The sequence below is a fragment of the Rhinichthys klamathensis genome, unplaced genomic scaffold (assembly GCF_029890125.1).
Source record: "Rhinichthys klamathensis goyatoka isolate OS25496 unplaced genomic scaffold, OSU_Roscu_1.1 h1tg000289l_1, whole genome shotgun sequence".
Lineage (NCBI taxonomy): Eukaryota > Metazoa > Chordata > Actinopteri > Cypriniformes > Leuciscidae > Rhinichthys > Rhinichthys klamathensis.
In genome coordinates, this window is record NW_026606808.1 from 1 (window position 1) to 20950 (window position 20950).

Consider the following 20950-nt stretch of genomic DNA (forward strand, 5'->3'; position numbering starts at 1 on the left):
TTTCACAAAAGTGATAGCCCTGTAAAGTTATTATTATTGTTATTGTTATTTACAGTTCGTATTATGCTCTGTTCATTACTGTTCTGTCTAAATAAACAGGACATTTGCATTTACATTTGGGTTATGCAGTGTTTTTAATTTATATTTTACACTGGGGTGCCTTGAGATTTTATGCACTTTTGAAAGGTGCCCCGACTGAAAAAAGTTTGAGAAAGGCTGCTCTAGGTTTCGATTAACGATCCACAGCACAGCAAGGAAAGCTACGACTTAGTTTCACCGTGAAAGTTTCCTCCTTCCGTCTTTTATCTCGATATCGTACAGTAGAAATTGGCACCGCTGGAATGAAAAAGTTTCTGCCGGTGAAATCAAATGCACGGCACTGATCTGTGATGTGTCTGTTAGCGCATTAGGTCCAACCCCCTATGGGCGGGTTTGAAAGGGTGGGAACTAGAGCTTGTAGTCTTTACAGAAATCCCCCCCTCTTACACTTCCTCCTACAATGACGTAAAATGACGATTTTAGGAGGAAGTGAAAAGGGTAAATAGCGGATTTCTCTCGTCTCAGGGGAAAATGAGAGAGAGTGTTGCACGACCATTCAATAGTATGACTGGGTTTCTAACAATGATGCAGATACTGACATTTGCATGTAAGGCCAAGCCATTTTCGACTTGACACAGGTCCACTGCAATCTTCACAAGAATCCAAACTGGAGATAACAGCACTGTGAACTTCATGGTGGCACTATAACAAAAATTATTTATTAAATCAACATATATTGAACATAGCACAACTTTCATTCCAGAGTGTGGTGTGAATGGGCCTTAACAGTTTACGTCTCTGTGACTGAAAGTCACAAAAGCATATCCAGATTGAAAAGTGTGCATATTGGGTCTACAGCTTACCCACAATAAAGAAGCAGCCGACACATACCCAAAGCAACATCTTTTCCACAAACCCTAACCCTGACATGATGGTCCTCGTAGTGGAGAACTGTCCTTATATTTCAGGTCAGTGTCATGCCCATCCCCCAACGCACGAGTTATGAAAATGAATGAACCGATTCCATTTTACACAAAGGAACAAATATTATCCAACAGATTGACTTAATTTATATCAATCTGTATAATAATTCCAATCATAATTTCAAAAGCAGTTATGTTAAAAAAAAATAGAAAAAAAAACTTCATGGGGTTCCATATAGGCTATAGAAAGAGTTTTTAAAAACATGGTTGTGTAACAAGGTGCGATTTGCTGGTGGGGGATTTCCCCCCTCCACAGTAATCAATGCTATAGCCTAATTTACCAATAGACCATATCACATATATTATATATTTTTAAAAAATATGCAACACGCACGTTTAAACAACAAACGATACAATCTGAACCGGCGCTTCTGCTCCTGTATTGAGAGATAACATGCAGCGCGTTTCAGCTACGATCCTGGTTCCAGTGGCCTTAATACATTCACGGCTTTTCAGAATGTCACAAAGCATTTTGAGATGTTTTTGAACGAAATATTGATTGTTTATAATTAAGTGTTTTGGCACACCGAGTGGCGCTACGCATTGTTCTAAAATTGGGTTTTATTCTGGCATGTTGAACTAGAGTTCGACAAACGCGGCGGCACTTTCACTTGAATTAATTTTTTTCTCATTACAGCTAAAAGAACTTAAAAGGCTAGCCTACTCCGTAATTTTTGGTCATACAGATAAGATATCATCTTTTTTTAAACTGTAAAAGGTCTACAATATGCTAACGATAAAACGTTTTCTCGCTCATGTGAACGAACACACTGGAGAAACAAACGTTTGGTCATTTCACAAAGAGTAAAATCATGGCCGAGTGGAAGAACTTACGGTTCGATCATTTAGATGACACGGGTTCAAATCCCGAACAAACTTGGTACTTTTGTAAATTTTATATTAGCCTATTAATGCATTTTATATCCGATTATTAATGCAGAGAGATTTGTCTAGTTCTAAAACTCTGTTACACCATATAGTTTTTGCTTATATTTATAAAATAAAATTGCCAAGCATTTCCATTTTACACTGGAACAAATAGTATCCAACAGAATGACTTTACATCTGTATAATAATACCAATCGTAATTTATAAATAGCTATAGCCTATATAAATTTTTGGGATTCCCTATAGGTTATAGGCTACTTCACCAATATACCATATACAATATATAAAATAAAGATATGCAACAGGCACGTTTAAACGACAAACAATAAAATCAAAACCAGCGTTTCAGTTGTTCATTAGTTCCAGTGGCCTTAATGTAGGCCCTATGCACGGCTTTTCCAAAAGGTCACAAAGCGTTTTGAGATTATTTTGAATGAAATATTGAAGTTTATAATTAAGTGTTTTGGCACACCACGCCGAGTGGCGCTATTGTTCTAAAGTCGGGTTTTATTCTGGCATGTTGAATTAGAGTTCGACAAACACGGCGGCGCGTTCATTTGGATTTATTTTTCTCATAACAGCTAAAGTAACTTAATAGGCTACTCCGTATTTTTTGCCTACATCGTTCAAAACTGTAAACTTCTATTCATATTAGGCTAACAACATTTTAGCTGTCGTCTCATCTCTGTCTCCGGGAACTGCGCGTCACAAAAATGAACCGAAAACCACTTGCCTCAGCTCAGTCACGATAAGAAATCGGCTATGTCTAAAGCCTTTAATTGTCTAAATATTTAATAAATGTTATCTGATTATGTAATCCATCTGAAACTGAGAGGTACAGATGATCTACTCAAACATGTTTAGCTATGATGTGAGCGCTTCCCAACGAGGAAAGGACAAGGCAAGGGGGAAATCTCGCTCTAATTAAATGTAGGCTAAATCGCCCTGAATTAAAATGTAAAAGCAGATCAAATAATTTTTGTCGAAATGTTGCTATATTGTTTCATTTAAGTTCATAATTATTCTATAAATGTTATTTAGTTTAACAGCAGCACAACGAAGCACTGTGGTTCGAGGTTTATTTGAATAAAAAAGAACAACTTATTGAAATTGAATGAATTATTGAAAAGAAATATTTAGTTATAAAGTTTCATGACAGAAATATCACTACATGTAGCTTACATTATTTAATTCCTTCATTATCAACACTTTAATAGTCTAATGCTAGAATAGCGGTTTAAGTGTGAATTGCGACTTCTTTTTGTTCTAAGTCAGTCTCAGAGAGCCTGTGGGGGGGTTGGAGGGACAGTGGCTTTATCGGCACAATAGGTGTTAATGTTCCTCTTTCATATGGAGATGTCGGATAGCCAGCCTGCAGGCAAAGGCTAAATTCTTATAAATCTCTCGGTGTGTCCAAATGTAGGCCCTATATCTTATTAAATTATAAATATTGTAGTTTATTTTTTGTATTTAAAGTTTTCACACAAAATTTCAATTAAAGTGTTCAATCCAGTTGTTTCAACTGGTTTTGTAGAGTTTTAGAATGTTTGAGCACTGTGTATGATTGTCAACAATCTGGCATTATCTAAACATTAACTGTTGACTAAACACATTCATGCCACAGCAGATACAGAGCTCTTTAATTCGCGATCAACCTCGTTTTATTGTAAGGTGAATTCAACAAGGCATGCTTTGTCTTTGAAGCAATAAAGGCTAAATAATTTGTTACAGTTTTTTTTTTTTTGGAGGGAGACAAAATAAACTTGCTAAAAAGAGATCCAGCGCGAGAGACAGGCAAAGAAAAACGCATGTTCTTAATTTATGTGGCTTTGGACTATTTTCGTTTTGTACTGTTTTAATTGTTTAATTTAGCTGAAATTCCTTTGACAATACAAATTTAAAATGTTGCAAGAATAAGATTCTGTGTTTCTTACATTCTTCAAAATTTGCGATGGGTTTCAAACTTAATTAATTGTAGTGTTCTTTTACATTTTCATTTGTTTTTATATTGAAAGTAATACTATTTAGTTAGTCTGTCAAGTCAACAAAATCAGTCTTTTCTGATTTGTTCAATGTATGGATCTGTTTTGAAAAATTTCTCCCGTTGCTATGGCCAGGTATCACTGTCAGTCAACTCAATTTCGTGAAAGATTCACAAAACAATAATTTAGCAGATTAAAGACGAGCTTCATTATTTTCATTTTCTGACGCGATCAGCTTTCTTTTTTTATTTATTTTCATTTCCCTCATCAGCTTTGTCGTGCAGCGGACATGGAATGTAGCAAATTTACGTTAATGTGGCATTGATAATTAAACAAAACGCTTGACATTAAATAAATAAACAGTTAATGAACTCGCTAATAAACAGTTACCTATTTAAGCATCAAGAACGGTAAAACATAAATGAAGTCGGCCAACATTGAGATGAGTTGGCTACAGTGAGATTCGATCTCGGATCGCTTGAAGCTCCGTGAGGCTCATGTTGTTGCGTTAACCACTGAGCTACCGTCTGAACGCTATTAAATTACGTCTTATGCTCTTCCAGACCCTCATTGATAGCCTAATATATTTCTGTTGCAATGTTTTATGTTGTAATGTTTTCACTATTTATTCAATTTAATTTAAGTATTGTGATTATGAATTCGTTTAACTACAATGTTTCACTTGAATTCATCTGTTACCAGCTTTCAATCGCTCTGAATGAGTGGCGGCGCGGCGGTAGATTACGCAATAGAGAGAATAAACTGACACCTTGATTGTAGCGCCTCTTAGCGGTAAAAGGCAGCAAATACACATCCGAATTTTACCGCCGCGGGGGCGGCGGCGGTAAAAGTATTATTCTTGAGTACCAACTGTACCCAAAGCAACATCTTTTCCACAAACCCTAACCCTGACATGATGGTCCTCGTAGTGGAGAACTGTCCTTATATTTCAGGTCAGTGTCATGCCCATCCCCCAACGCACGAGTTATGAAAATGAATGAACCGAGCAATGTACATTTTACTCGAATTTGAGACGTCACAACAGCGTCTTTAAGACGACAGTCCACGTCAACCAGTCTAGCATGATGCCCAACCATCCTACACTTAACATTGCCTGTGTCAAAGAGAAGAAAACAATGAAGGAACATGCGCTCACTTACTTTCTGTTTCACTGATGAGGAAGGATTCACACTGCATTCAGTCACAGCCACTGATGTCTCGTCACACAATTCCTGTAATTATGAGAAAGACAGGTACAACACTGAGGCAAGGATGTTTGCCAATCGGTCACCGCAACTAATTCTAGTATCAACCAAAGACTAAATATCTAGTGTCCCTTTCATGGCTCCGTCATGCACAAAGCAGACGTGCAGAATTTTTTTTAATAATCTGCATCATATAAAAAACTAACATTCATGAAATACAGAACATGGTTGACTTTCAGTGATAAAGTCTTTAAGAGACTCACCCTTAAACGCGAAGGCCAAGAGGAATCCCCATAGTTGTATGTGACCTCCTCATCTGGAAAGATATGTCTTATACTAAACAGACACAGGTGTGGCCTTCCGTCAACAATGATTGTCTTGACTTTGCAATTTGGATTTTTGTCATCATCATTCCTCCACCGTCCTCTTTTGTTGCATCTATGCTGTGATAAAAATAGTGCAGTAAGAAACTTAAAACATAGACACACACTGAAACATACGGTTCTAACTGAACATTTGGGTTAGGCTAACCTTGGCCTATTTAACCTATATTCAAATACACATTGTGAAAGTTAACTTGACTTCCTAAGAATTTAATAGGTCAGATGATCCACTTAAGGTAAAAAAAATAATACCCCAGTTGAACAATAACCATGTTATTGATTATCACTAACTAATAAGTTCCTAATGTTATGAGAACCCTAGCAAATCTGCTATTGTAATAGTGCGGCACGATTAATCTTATCGCAATCGTAATCGCGATGTCAAGCCTGTGCGATTATATGGCGCAAAATGCTGCGATTTTATGTAAAATAAACAATGGGCTGTTAACGCAATTAACGCAGCATCTGTTATTATTTGTCATCCTTTGGCTAGTGTTACATGATAATGCTCTCATGCGATTGCTTAAAACCATTCATGCGAGACAAGTCAAAAGAGAGCGCGCTGAATGTCCGACTGTGACTCACAGAAAGACGCGCCAGAATACAGTTCTCTTTCGCTCTTGAACGAACAACAACACACACAATTATGCCAAAATGTCGTTTGTCGAGTATCTTCATAACATAAGAGCAGTCTTATGATGGACGTATAGAGTTGTGAGAGGATGAGGCGCGTGTGAGATCCGTGTCTCTGTCAGCAGCGGCTGCTCTTAAAGGGCCAGCAGCCAAAGCTTTCTGTCAGTAAAGTTAATCACAGAACAAAGGGGACAGAGAAAATTACTCACTGCTCTTGACTAAAGAACTTATGTAGCTTTAATAAGGATTAGTCTATTTATTCTTTATGCAGCGCAGAGTCGCAGACTGTTTGATAACTTTATTAAATTTCTGCATACCTGTTAGACAGGAAGGGCACAGGTAAATATGACATGTCATTTATAATGGGTTTATGTGAGGATTATTTGAAGTTCACTTAAATTAAAAGCTGTTATATTTTTTGACGTCTAATAAATGTTTTTAAAAAAATTATAGCTTTCAATTGTAATGATGGAATCACTGTAATGTTGGATGGCTATAATTAATGTTTTAAATGGGGGTGGATTAATTTTTATCCAGACATCAATGGCTTAGATGTTATCAATCATTTAGTTGTTGTTGCTAGTTTGAGTTGAGAAATACACATTTCAGAATTATCACTAATCTGTGTGTGCATTTTGCTTTAGAACCAAGCAAGTTGACTCATGAAACCATTTGTTTATTATATCGCAATCGCATATTCCAATTGCAATATTGACCTCAATAATCACAATGACATTTTCCCCAAATCGTGCAGCCCTATATTGTAATAATAATAGTAATAATAATAAATCATAATTATAACTGTTTTTATTAGAATGACATGCAACTAGTTTGCTCTGAATATGAACCAAAAATAAATAAACCAAAAAAGAAACAGCCAGCTTACCAATAACGTGTTCCATTCCATGTGAAGTCAAACAAGTAGTTGCCTTGAACATCTTTAACATGTTTACTTTGAGAGAGAATCCCACGGTATTCAACAACAAAGGTGTATGGTTCAATGTGCTCAAGTGCAAACACACCTCTCCCTGAAAGGGCAAAATAATATATAGGCTAATAATACAAATAAAACATGAATCCAAGTGCACCTATATGTTACACAGCTAACCAACCTATCCTTTTAAAGAGTTAAATCCTGTAAAACTGTGTAATGTAATATGAGGTGCAGGAAATAAAAAAAATAATCAAGCATTGGCTTTCACTGTGATATAGCCTACTAGTTGATTTTGGTTACACTATTCTCTGTATACATAGTTTTATGTATTTATTTTAAAATAATAATTATAAAAAAATTGTTTAAAGTTTTTTTTTTCATCTCTTAACCTTTATGAAAATGAGCGGCTTACCCAAGGGTAAAATGTGTGAATGTGAAAGATCATGTCCAGACTGCCAGCAATAGGCCTACTTTTCATTCTTACAAGTGCATGCCTACTTTATGATTTGATTTGCCTGCAGTCTGAACATAGTCAAATTGCCTTGTGGTGTTGATTTGTCGTCCCTCAATGAAGGCTTTGTCTTTGCCCGACAATATGTGTTCTTTTGCATCCTGCTCAGGTTTTATTCTCTTCTTTCTTAACATGTTGACTGAAAACATTCCAGACAACATAATTAGTATGTATTTATAAATATATAAATATATAGGCCTATATATATATATATATATAGACAGATAGATAGATAGATAGATAGATAGATAGATAGATATGCTTTATATACAGTACATTATTGTCAGACTGTAGTCTATATCAATAAATACAACATTTTACACAGAAATAGTTGATCAGTGAGGTTTTGAGGCTTGTTACTTTTGATAAGAAACAGTCTCCGATTTCAAATTCAGTCCATTTTAATACCATTTCATCACTCTTTAATGTGGCGCCTCAGATCAAATGAAGCTAAACTCGTTACTTAGAAAAATTAACTATAGAGAGAAAGTTTTAGAAAATGTTACATGTATTACACCTGATTTACATTAAAATAATAAATGTAAAATCGAATTGGAAATAGAATCGAAAGCACGTGAATTAAAATTGAATGGAATCATAAAATGTCTGCTAATATCCATCCCTAAAATGAATCAACCAGATAATTTTGGCAAGTCATTCTAATGACAGTAACGTTACATTAATGAAAGTATACTTTTACATTAGTCTCGTTTCTGTTTATTTAATATATTTCTGTATCTTACTGTATTAAACTGTAAATTCATCCACTCAACTTTACCAGTCATCACGATGACAACATAGATTTGATTTATTTCAAAATGTAAATTAATTCTCTCAAGCATCCATGGAGATGTATCTTTCATCAACTAATACTAATACTGTAGTATCCAACTGCTTATGGATTTATATTAGCACGTTTAGTGGCCACGTTTAAAGTAATGTAACTAACGTTATTAAAAACTGTCTGACTCATGACACTTAACTCCATAAAGGTAGAATATATAAATAAACGCACTTACCTTCCTCGTGATAAAGTGAAAATCTCCCACTATAGCTCGTCAACTTCGCTCGAATTCTGCTAATTAATCTTTCATGATGATGATTAATCTTCTGATTAATCACACGGTCACACCACACGTCTGCGATAGAAGATCAGAGGCGCAGGCGCGCTGACTTTGACGGATGTGAAATGCAGCCAATCACTGACGAGGATTTCAGCAGCCAATCACTGACGAGGATTCCAGCGTTCCACCAATGAATCGCGCTTGGGCGTGGTCTGGGTGTATGAAATGTGTATGATACTGCAGTAGCGTCGAATTTCACATAGAGGGAGATTATACACTCTGAGCATACTCTGGCACACACTGAAAAACGGGTACAACGGATTTATAAGGACATATTGAGAAAAAGCGGGAGGTGGTTAGGCGCAGCCTGATAAGCCTTTCTACACTGCTCGACTTATGAGGACACTAGTGCTGTCCTCGTAGTTACGGTATGTCCTCATAGAGTCGGTATGTATCCATGGTTTTTGTCCTCATAATCCGGTCGCACCAACGCACACACACACACACACACACACACACACACACACACACACACACACACACACACACACACACACACACACACACACACACACACACACACACACACACACACACAGTACTGTGCAAGTAAAAGCTTATTCGAAAAGTTAATAAAACTATGTATATATATAATATATATATACATAAGTTTTATTAACTTTTCGATTAAGCTTTTACTTTTATATTTTCTCTATTCAGTTTGATGTTTAGTAATTTTATTATGTTTTTTTTTTTGTATTTAGGTCTAATTTTTACTTTTTATTATAGGTTTTGTTTTTATTTATTAACAGTTAATAATTTTGTACTTATTTCAGTTTATTACCAAGCCAACACTTCTAATTTTTATTTAGTTTAAGTTTTTATTATTATTATTTTTATAATGTTGTTTTTATTCTATTTTATTCTATTTCAGCTTTATTTCAATTAACAGAAATAGAATTATTTAATAAAAAAAAATTTAAATCACCTTTGTTGTTTTTATTTTCTAGATGGAAAAGTACAGTAAACATTTGGAAACCATTGTAGCCGAGAGAACACAGGATCTTCTTCAGGAGAAGCAGAAGACAGACCGTTTACTCTACAGTATGGAAGTGTTTATGGCTGATTTTTTCAGACAAGAAAAAAAAAATTCAATGAATGAATGTCCAAATGGTTCCACCTATTGGACATTTAAAGTACTTGTGCTGTGACTGTTTCCAGCTTGAAAATTTATGTGCATTTATTAACATAAATTATATATATATATTATTATTATTATGTTTGTGTCAGGCATGTTACCAAAACCAGTATCTGATGATCTTCGTCAGGGATGCACAGCAGAGGCCCAGAGTTACTCCAATGCCACTGTATATTTCTGGGTTATATATACTGTACTACTGTTCAAATGTTTAGGTTTGTTAAGATATTTTAATTTATTCTATGCTCATCAAGGCTGCATTTACAGTAAAAACAGTAATATCCAGCAATGTTATTCCAATTTAACATAACTTTTCTATTTTAGTATTTTTTTAAATGCAGTCAGAACAGCTTTTATTTGAAATAGCCATTTGTACCTGCTACTTTTGAACAGTTTAATGCATTCTTCTGAATCAAAGTTCTTTAGAAAAAAATCTGATCCCAAACTCTTGAACTCTATGATATATTAATGAATATAAATTATTTTGTGTTTCTTTTGGGCAGTGACATAGTGGGCTTCCCGCAACTCTCAGGCTCCAGCACTCCGCACCAGGTTGTGGATTTTCTCAACAAGCTTTACACAACATTTGATGACATCATCGACGACAACTATGATGTCTACAAAGTGGAAACTATAGGAGATGCTTGTGAGTGCGATTACAGAGATCCTGCTTCCTTTGTTTGTCACACGTTCGCATCAAATTGCACAAAAATCAATGAAACCCCCCCCCCCTCTGCAGATATGGTAGTCTCAGGAGTACCGAAAGAGAATGGCGCTGGACTTGATCAGCATCTGTCAGGCGTTTAAAATCCCACACAAGCCCACCACACAGCTGAAGATACGGGCTGGCATTCACTCGGGTCAGCATGCCTTCCATTAATCATCTTTCCTTGAAATTAGCGTCAAGCTGGCTACCATTTTAAACACATATTGTAAACTCTGTCCTTTGGACGAGACAGTATTTTATGAACTTTATTCACAGTATTTTATGTTATCTTAGGCCCTGTTGTAGCTGGGGTGGTTGGCACCAAAATGCCACGATACTGCTTATTTGGTGACACTGTAAACACCGCGTCCCGTATGGAGTCCACCAGTGAAGGTATTTGGGAAAAACGCAGCTGTTTACACAGCGTCAATTAGTAACTGACCCTGTCCGACACTTCCGGGCGAATGGAATCTTGTAAATATTTGTCTTTAAGTACTGTTTTATTGGATATAAAGGGATAAAACTGAATGTTGGTTACGGTTGGATCCAAATATTTCCCTTTCTTAAACTTCTGTGGAGATCAAAAAAGCTAAAGCTATATCTAAGTACTGTGATAGGCCTATTATTACCAAAAGTCTCCAGAGTGTTTTGGATCATTATAAAACTTTTTGAAAACTTGTCAACATTTTTGGGCTTGTCATTTCCATTCCACGTGCCTTTATATTTCGTATTGTTGTTATGATGCTTATAGCTTTAAAGATCCAGTGCAGTGGCTCTTCAGCTGACCTTCTACACACACTTGGCGGATACGTGCTGATGTGTCGTGGGTCTCTCAATGTGAAGGTAAGATGGTCAGTTCAGAGCACTTGTTTGTGTATGCAAAGAAGCCACCCACAGAGCTATCATTTTGCCTGTTGTAAATTTAGTGGCAAAATATTTCGTCCATTCACCCAGGTTGCCATGGTTAACTTGCAAACTTTGCATACTATGAAGCCCCTAAAGTACGGTGATTTGGTGATGAAAAAATGAGATGGGAGGAACATTTTTATTTTGCATTCTTTCGTAAAACTTCTGTTTTCCTCTAGAAACTTTGTGTTCAATCATTAAACTTTTGTAATGAAATGACACATTTCGGCAGTTTGTAACAATTTTACATTTTGGCAAATTGGTGGCTAATTTGTACGAATTCGTACAATCTTTCATATGTTTTCGTACGATTTGCTTACGTATGTTTATGTGTTCTTCATGCGTATAGGCCTACTTTTTTTCGAACAATCATACATTTTTGTAAGATTCACATTGTACAATACATTTGTGAGAGAACGCAAAAGTTTCTCGGTGGAACGCAATACTTCTGTGAGAGAACACAAACGTTTTGTGAGTGAATGCAAATTTTCTTTTACATTTGCAAGAGAATGCAAAATATTTGTGAAGGATTACAATGTTTCTCCGTGGAACACAACAAATTTGTGAGAAAAAGCTACATTTTTATGAGCAAGCAAAAACATTATTTTTTTTTTCTCCCACCGAATTTTTCATATCCCTTTAGGTGCTCCATAGCATTAGCTTGACAAGATGATTAATGTGCTGATACATGTTGTGGAAAAAATAAACACTGTATTATCGGCTAAAAATAGGTCAACATAGCTTAGCCTAAATAATGTTTTTAAAAAATAAGTAATTCAACGACAGTTATGAAGTAAGAAATATTTTTGTCAAAATGATTTGTGAGCTCATCCTTATTTATTTTTTAAAATATTTATTTTATTATATTATTGTCTATTAATTGTCTATTATTGTCTTGTTCCGTTGTTACCAACGCAATTCAACGAAACTTATGACTATAGTTGGCTAATGATGCTTTCAGGAAACGCAGCTCTGGTAGATCCTTCTACCAAATCAATCTTCTATTGATGTTTTTCTTCCTGAAATGATGGTATATGGTCCCCAGAGGCTGAACTCTGATCTCAGCTCAGCTGTGCCTCTCAATTAGGACTCAACCTCAGCTGGCTTTTGTGGTTTCACTTGTGTGTTCATTATGTACAAGCAAATACACACCTCTACTCAGTCGCGCTCAATCCCCTCGTCCTTTCTTTTGTATGATGCTGTCCTCCTTCAGGGCATTGTGTTTAGGAGATTTACTGATTGCGACTTTTTGTTAAACAGGGCAAAGGCAAAATGACAACTTGGTGGCTGGAGGCCAAAATAGACCCTTTGTCCCGGGAAGACGAACCTTTGGGTCTTCCCATTCCTGTTAGCAATTAACTTATGTGCTGCAGTATAAGCACAGTCATGACAGAAACTTTAACAAATAAAATTGTTTAGCAAATATGCTAAAGGATTTCAGTGAAGTTTATAATTAGGCCTACTGTAGGTGTATGTGCAAAGTATTTGATTGCTGCTTTGCTAAAATGTTGCTGCTTTCATTGTATATTTGACTAAAATGTTGTAAAATATGTTTTGTCTGTAATATTTAACAAATTGCATTTGTCATAGGAAGGGCAAATGTATTTGTAGAAACCTTTCATTAAAAATGTTGGTGCTTATTTTATCTTCATCAGTACATAGTTGAATTTGAAAGTTATGCTGAAATAAAATGGGCAGACAAAAATGTTGCTTTTCTGATGTAAATGTCCTTATATTTAGTATTGCATTTTGGTAGATTGTTACTATAACTAGCCTATTTATGTTTTTAGCACCTGCATTGACTGCGACGAAGTCTATTGGTCTGTATTCCGCGGGGGTGCATGAGTTACAGCCAATGACACGCCCTCGTATTCGTTGCATGGCAACGCGTTTGCTTGTGACTGTTTTCGTTCAAGGTTGAGCCTGTGCAGAACGCGCCTGCATCAATGTAACTACGTGCCACAATAAGACGGTTTATTACGCAAACTTCCCGGGAAAATGTATCAGTCTGTGCAAATGTCGTGAAAAGAAGCTGACAAGCCTCACAACAACCAAGTGCTCTTGAATCCCAACAGATACGCGGTAAGTCCTCGTTTGTTAACCATCTGTATGTTATTCCTATAGTAAAGATGTAAATATCGCTTTTATGTCTCATTATCATCATGTAATTTTGAGTAAATTCAGCGTCCTCCTAATGTAGAAATCCTTCTTCTCACCTTAACCTACTTTAGACCTGATAATTTAGGTGTGTTGCCTATATCCAGTAATACTGAGCTTCTCATGGATTGCTGTGTCCATATATATATATATATATATATATATATATATATATATATATATATATATATATATATATATATATATATATATATAATATTTACATAGCCTAGCTTTATAGCAATTTTGTGTTTTCCATGCATGGAAGAGTAAAATGTTACATTTGATATTGGAAATTGCTATAGTGATTTTTAATCACTATATATAATTGGTTATAAATGCTCTTTATGAGTTCAATTTCTTTAAAATGAGGACTAGAAAAGTCACTGAAAATGAGGTGGAATCTTATAGATGGAAAAAGTCGTTGTTTGGTCATATAAAGTTATAATTTGCTTAAACATGACAATTTTATTATTTATACTCAAATTGTTCTAGACTTTTATATGGAGCATTTTAGAGAATCTTCACTCAGTTCTTTTCCACAACAGTTCATAGTAACCATGTCTGTGGAGCTCTTTAAAAAACTCCATAAAGCTCGTGCGCTATATTCCAAATACCATATGATATGTCTGAGGAAAAGACTGAATTTTAAGTAGCTTTAATATGATGCTTTTCAATGGATCACGATCACCTTACATTGGATATCACCTTTATTGGTTCTCACATTCTTTGTAACTATGTTTACACGTCAACTATGTACTAAAAACAGACAACAACATTGTCAAAACGTTCCCGTTCACACTAATCTGCAAAAATAACTAAAAAGGCTGTATTATGCTGACAGGCCTGTAGTTGGCGATGTCACTTTGTCAAGAAACACTCCGTGAACACGTAATATGCATTCAGTAAGTGAACATGTAATACGCATGCACACGACGTCACCGTTTTCAAAAATTCACGTTTTTGTTGTTTACATGGATGGAGATGGTGAAGGCATCATTTTCAAAACCTTGCACTTTGAAACCTGTTTTCAAAAGTTTGCGTTTTCGGGCCCCCGAAACACTGTTGTCATCAAAATGAACGGCCAAAACGCATTTAAGGTTTTCAGTTGTCGTGGAAACATACCCTATGTTATGACCTTAACCTGACTTCTGACTATACCATACAGTAATGTCCTTGAGAACTTTGGTGGATGGGAAAGTTTTTAATTCTTAACCTAAATTTCAGTCTGTTCTTTAGAAAAATCTATCGCTTCATAATTCAGACTTTGGATATGGTGCACGAGTCATAGTTTATATCCAGTGTTTTCATTTAGTTTTTTCTCCATTTTTGAGCTTGGCAAATGTGGTAACAGAGATGCGTTCACGCCATGCCGTAATTACCAAAGTAATTCTGACCTGCGAAAAACCTTCATGTGCTTGTAGAACTTGTAATTAAAATCTTAAAAATGCTGCCTTCGGAGGACGCATTGCAAGGTAAGAAGGCATCAAGGAATGTCCGAATTCAATTTTATTTATGGTAATTATGACATGGCTTGAATGCAGCACATCATACCAGTTTTGGAATGACCAAGGCAAGTAAATAATGACAATGGCAAAATATTCCTTTAAATCAATTGCATTTGGCATATTAAGTCATTACTTAGAACATAGTTGATATTAGTAACAGATTTCACATCCGTGCTCCAGATAACCAAAGTCTTGTGGGAAAAGGGAAAGATTAGGCGACTCAAAATACTGTGGAAAGTTATTTTAAGGACAGGTTCCCCTCCTAACCTCATTTAGAGCAGTATCCACATTCACTTGTTGTAACCTTAACAGCATGTACAAGTAATCTTCAGAGAAATCTTTACACTTATTAGTGCGTTTTTTTGATTGTGGATTATTTTATGTATGTGTACGTTTCTTGTTCTTTTCCAGAACTTATACGCGTTATTGACTAGAATGTCTCCTTCAAGACTCTACACAGCATCTGTGATGCCTCCTCTGCCTTTAAGTTCTTTCAGTGTCTCAAGCAACTTCTGCACGGAAGAGAATATCTCTGAGTGCATTCTGTACATCAATCAGGTAGGTGCTCTTATATTTGTCTGCAGCTTGTCTTGTACTGTATGTTCGAAGAAGAAGAATCTAGACAAGAACAAACTTGAATCTCGTATTATAAATGGACTCTTGTGGCAATGGCATGATTACATTTGCCACTCTTTACATTCACAGGAGTTGTCCTCCCTGTGCTTTCCGCCAATTTTCCGTAACTCAGACGGCATTCGTGATCTGGATGCTGTGGTTGCCCTAAACAACATACATGACTTGCTTCAGCTACACCGTCGAGCTGTTGGAATGATGGAGGATCTGGAGGTGGAGCAGCTCAAGTCCAGCAGCGACCTCCACTACCAACACCTCACCAACTCCAGACTAAAGGTTTGACTTTGTTACTACATACAAACAAATTAATAATTGTTTTTATGAAAGCTTGTATTTGCCATGGAATAAAAAAAAAAATGTAAAAGATAATTGCAACTTTTTATCTCACATTTTTTTTGTATTTTAATTGCGAGTTATAAATTATAGGATATAAACTCGCAGTGGCGAGAAATTAAGCTTTTTTTCTCCAACTGCGAATTTAAATCTCACAATTCTGACTTCTTTTCTTTCTATAAACTCGCAATTGCAAGAAAAAAGTCTGAATTGTGAGATATATGAATTGATTTAAAAGCTTAATTTCTCGCAACTGCGAGTTTATATCCCATAATTTATAACTCTCAATTGTGATAGAAAAAAATTGTGACTTCTTTTCTCTTTCTATAAACTCGCAATTGCAAGAAAAGTCATAATTGTGAGGGAAAAAAAGTCAGAATAACAAATGATCTCAATTCTGACTTTTTTGCTCGCAATTGCGAGTTTATATTTCGAAATTCAGACTTTTTCCTCAGAATTGTGATATACCGGTAAATGTGCAATTCTGACTTTTTTTTTCTCAGAATTGTGATAAAAATGTACAATTCTGACTTTTTTTCTCAGAATTGTGATAAAATGTACAATTCTGACTTTTTTTTCCTCACAATTGTGATAAAAATGTACAATTCTGACTTTTTTTTCCCTCACAATTGGGATAAAAATGTACAATTCGGACTTTTTTTCTCAGAATTGTGATATATACGTGCAATCGCGAGTTATAAAATCAGAATTGTGAAATACAAATTTGCAATTCTGACTTTTTTTCTCAGAATTGTGTGATACAAACTCGCAATTGCGAGTTAAAATTCTGAGAAAAAAGTCAGAATTGCAAGTTTGTATCATGCAAGAATTGCGAGATAAGTCGCAATTACCTTTTTTACTTTTTATTCAGCGGAAACAAGCTTCCATAGTTTTTCCAGTAAAACTAAAAATAATTTAACTGTTTCGTAGGACCAGCTTGATCTTTCGAAAAAGGAAAACATGCGCTTGCACGAGAGAGAGCGTCAGCTGGAAACAAATATAAAGACTTTGCAAAATTGCCTAAAAGATGCAAAAGAAGAGGTATGAAAATTGAATGAGAAAGCTGCGAAGTTGGACATCATGTACTGTTTTTATTTTTTTTGGTTCTACAGTGGTGGTGATCCTCAGTCTTCTGTCAAATCAGATGTGGTCTTTACTTTAATAGGTGCAAAGGCTACAGGGTATCATTGCAAGCCGTGCCACACAATACAACCATGACATCAAAAGAAGAGAAAGGGAGCACAACAGAGTAAAGGAGCGCCTCAATCAACTACTCATTGTCAAAAAGGAAAATAAACAAGGTATTATGTATTACTTATATATCAACCAATAATATTACTGTATATATAGTGTATATTTTTAATAATAGATACAATATTAGGAAGGCTGCGTCACCAAGGCTGCATTTATTCTATCAAAAATATTTTGAAATATTATTACAATTACTGTACGAGTTTACTTTGTCAGGAATGGAAGTTTTGAATTATGTTGGAAGGTCGGACGGGAGGAGATGTCTTTGGAAAACTGGAAAAACTGAATCCAGGTAAAATACATAATCATTTGTTTTTTGTTGTTGTTGCAGTTTTAATTGTTCCCCTTCAGTATAATGTCATATAAAAAACATTCTTTTTTTTTTTTTTTTTTTTCAGACATGAGGGAGAGATGTACAAAACTCTTCTCAATGAATTTGATAACCGTCAGAGGGAGCTAATGATGGAGAACATAGAGCTGAAGAAAGTGCTTCAACAAATGAAACGAGAAATGGTGGTGGTTTTAAATTCAAAGAAGACATGCCAAAAGGAAGAGAAACAAAGCAATAATATGGATCAGGTTTGACTGTCATGTCCATAACAACCATTTTACACTGAAGACTTCTATGTTTTATGTGCTTGGTCTATAAGTGTTATTTTTATTTTTAAGATGAAGAGTTGATCTCTCAAACGTTTTGCACTTTATAGCACCTTTTTTCCACGTCTTTTTGTTGCCTCTGTTGAAGTATAATAAACGAACAGTTGGAGAGCCTCTGGCCTATTCGTTGTGTACAGATCCTTTTTTCTACTTTTTGATTTATGCACCCAGTAAGTTTTGTGACATTAGACTGTCCATATACATTTGGCGCTACACCATTTCCTTCACCATATTTTTAAGCTATTGAAATTTTTAACCAACAACAAAAAAAAGAAGAATCATTTTGGTCATATTTCAGTTGACTCTGCAGACAAATTCAGATGACGAGGAACCTTTGAAAGGACATCCTGAGATGTCCTGTGATCACGCTCGGGAGAAACTGACCAACAGCATTCGTCAGCAGTGGAGGAAACTCAAACATCATGTTGAGAGACTGGACAGCCAAGGTAGAGGATTAGAATTAAGGGTGTGTTTACACTTGGCAGGTTTTGGTTCGATTAAAACGAACTCTGGTGCGATTGCTCTCCTAGTGCAGTTCATTTGAATAAGCATGAACATTGCCAACTGAACCCTAGTGCTACGTTGCCCATTACATTCGATACAGGCGTCAGAAACTATGTCTCCTTGCAGCAGATCTTCATTTGTGTGCAAGGGAGGAATTTCTGCCACTGTTTTGACTCCTTTACACCTTTTATAAACTCTTCATGAGCTCTCGGCTGGTAAAAGTACCATCATTTGTGCGCACATACAACAAGCGCATTTAGTCCAGCACACAGCATTGTTTTGGATGTTCTGTAAAGTCCATCACAAATTATACATCATGAAAGCTGTTTTGTTACATGTTTAGTAGTAAAAATGACAGTGTGAACGCTAAGCAAACCAGGTCTAAAGGGCCGTTCACACCAAAAACGATAACTACAAACTCTGCCACTTTAAATGCTCAAGCTCATAAAAAAAGAATGTTTTTATCGTTCTGAAAATGATTCCAACAATATCGAATTGAACGATATTGAAGTGTGGACTCTACTATTCTTTTACTGTATGTTTAGAATGATTTTTTAGAACTACTATATATCTTTATCATTTTCATTATAGTTACAATATAGCCTCAAATGTTTTGATCCGGACCAAAAGAACCAAGAGAACTGAACTCCAAGTGCGAAACACACCCTAACCTTTTTGTTCATCACCGCCTTTTCTGATTTATTTCTTTTGTGGCTTTATCAGTCAATACACACGACTTAGACACACAAAGCTATTGTAAAATAAATATACAGATGCTTATTATATTTATTTATGCAACATCAATGGTGCAAGCTGGAGACAGCGAAGAGATGATCGCCAAACAACTCCATGAAGAGGAGATAGAGAGGCTCAAACAAGAAATTCAGCAGTGCAAAGAGTTTATTCAGACTCAACAACATCTTCTGCAAGTAAGTAGAGGCTCAGTCAAAAAATCCCTTCCGATTTGAAGCTTGTGACATATAAACACGCCCATCAACCCGATCACTTTATTTAGCGTTCAGATTCATTAAGATGTCTATTTAAATATAGCTATTAATGCTTAAAATTACAAGTAAACACAGCTGCTTTCCTAGACCAGCTTTTGTTTTTTTGTTTTTTACAGCAACAGCTCAACACACCCTGTGATGAGGAGACTGCAGCTGTTCTGAACGATTCCTACATGCTGGAAGAGAAGGAACGCTTGAAAGAAGAGTGGAGAGTGTTTGAAGAACAGAGGAAAAACTTTGAAATGGAAAGGAGAAATTTCACGGAGGCTGCCATCAGATTGGGCCATGAGGTTCTGACCTGTGTCCGGTTTTTATGGACTTCTGAATTCAGTTCTTAATTCATCTTGATTTTACCACATTGTTCTCTTCTTTCAGAGGAAGTCTTTCGAGGACGATCGTGCAACGTGGCTCAAACATCAGTTTCTGAACACAACATTTGCAGACCAGATGAAACCACAAAGTCGCACGACGGAAGAATTTTCAAAGCCTGAGTGATTATTTTTTACTAGTTTAATTTCTCTTTAAAATAAAACTTGAAATTTGTTTTCTGATTTTGCAGACTCCGCTCATGAGGAGAAACTCATTTCAATTTCTGGTAAAGTCAGTAAATCTCATCTTTAGTCTGTCCACCTATGGAACTGCTTGCAGATGGAGCTACATTTTCTTCCAACATCAGAGGAGAGATACTCGGATCCAATATGAATGAGTTTGAATGTGATTAAAGTCCACCAATATCTTTATGAAGAATTTACAACAACCAGACATGAATATTTAACAGAATTGTGGATAAGATTGTCAGAGACTTAAGCCTGCTGAATCTTACAAGCCTCTGAATTGTGTACGTTTTGAAAGAAGCAATGTTTTAAATATGGCCATGTTGACTTTTTGAAACATTTTGCATTTTCATTTAGAAAATCCATATAGAATTGTATTCATATTGTGTTTTGCTAGTAGAAATTAATTGTATTAGTTATAGTTTTTGTATGGTTTACTTCTAGGTACTTGAATAATCTTATGCATCATTTTAAACAGTGTTGTTACAAATATATATTTTATTTTTTGTTACTGAATATGGCGTAAAGTCCCTTCAGTCTAAGTTGTAAGGAAAAAGTATTCGACTTATCTAGATCAAATAGTTTATATGTCCATTGTATTTATTGTGCATTTGCATTTAAACGTACATTTTTATTTATTTTATCTTTTAGACTTTGTATAGTTAATCGGGGCACCACCATTATTGTTTACATCACCTCCAAAACCACAAAGTTTTGATTTCCTCTTTCATATTGATAAAGTGCTTAATATATCATACTAACAAATAGGGACGGATCCTAAAATTAATGTATTTTAGATAAAAAACGGGCTATTAAGGAATAAGCTTTGTTTATATAAAATGGCAAACTGGAATAATACTCTAGACAGTGTTTCATAATGCTTTAAGTAATATTTATTCAAATAAAGTAACTTG

General features: G+C 35.5%; 2 protein-coding genes across 3 annotated transcripts; both read left to right on the forward strand.

Annotated features, from left to right (window-relative positions):
* The first annotated feature begins 10288 nt into the window (after nt 1-10288).
* Nucleotides 10289-12865, forward strand: LOC130103420 (atrial natriuretic peptide receptor 2-like). Its single transcript, XM_056269663.1, is given in 6 exon segments — nt 10289-10466; nt 10560-10593; nt 10595-10680; nt 10821-10919; nt 11278-11369; nt 12693-12865. Coding segments are annotated over 6 exon segments (588 nt in total). The 3' UTR covers nt 12792-12865.
* Nucleotides 12866-13125: 260 nt separating this feature from the next.
* Nucleotides 13126-20412, forward strand: LOC130103502 (afadin- and alpha-actinin-binding protein-like). 2 transcript variants are annotated; one of them, XM_056269749.1, is made up of 11 exons: nt 13126-13514; nt 15509-15655; nt 15803-16006; nt 16994-17104; nt 17229-17364; nt 17531-17606; nt 17713-17893; nt 18282-18417; nt 19289-19404; nt 19599-19772; nt 19858-20412. In XM_056269749.1, the coding sequence occupies exons 2-11, from the start codon at nt 15533-15535 to the stop codon at nt 19975-19977; spliced, it is 1377 nt and encodes a 458-aa protein (XP_056125724.1). In that variant the 5' UTR covers nt 13126-13514; nt 15509-15532; the 3' UTR covers nt 19978-20412. The 2 variants fall into 2 exon arrangements, with proteins under 2 accessions (XP_056125724.1, XP_056125723.1); XM_056269748.1 differs by having other exon boundaries at nt 13131-13514; nt 18270-18417.
* The last annotated feature ends 538 nt before the right edge of the window (nt 20413-20950 follow it).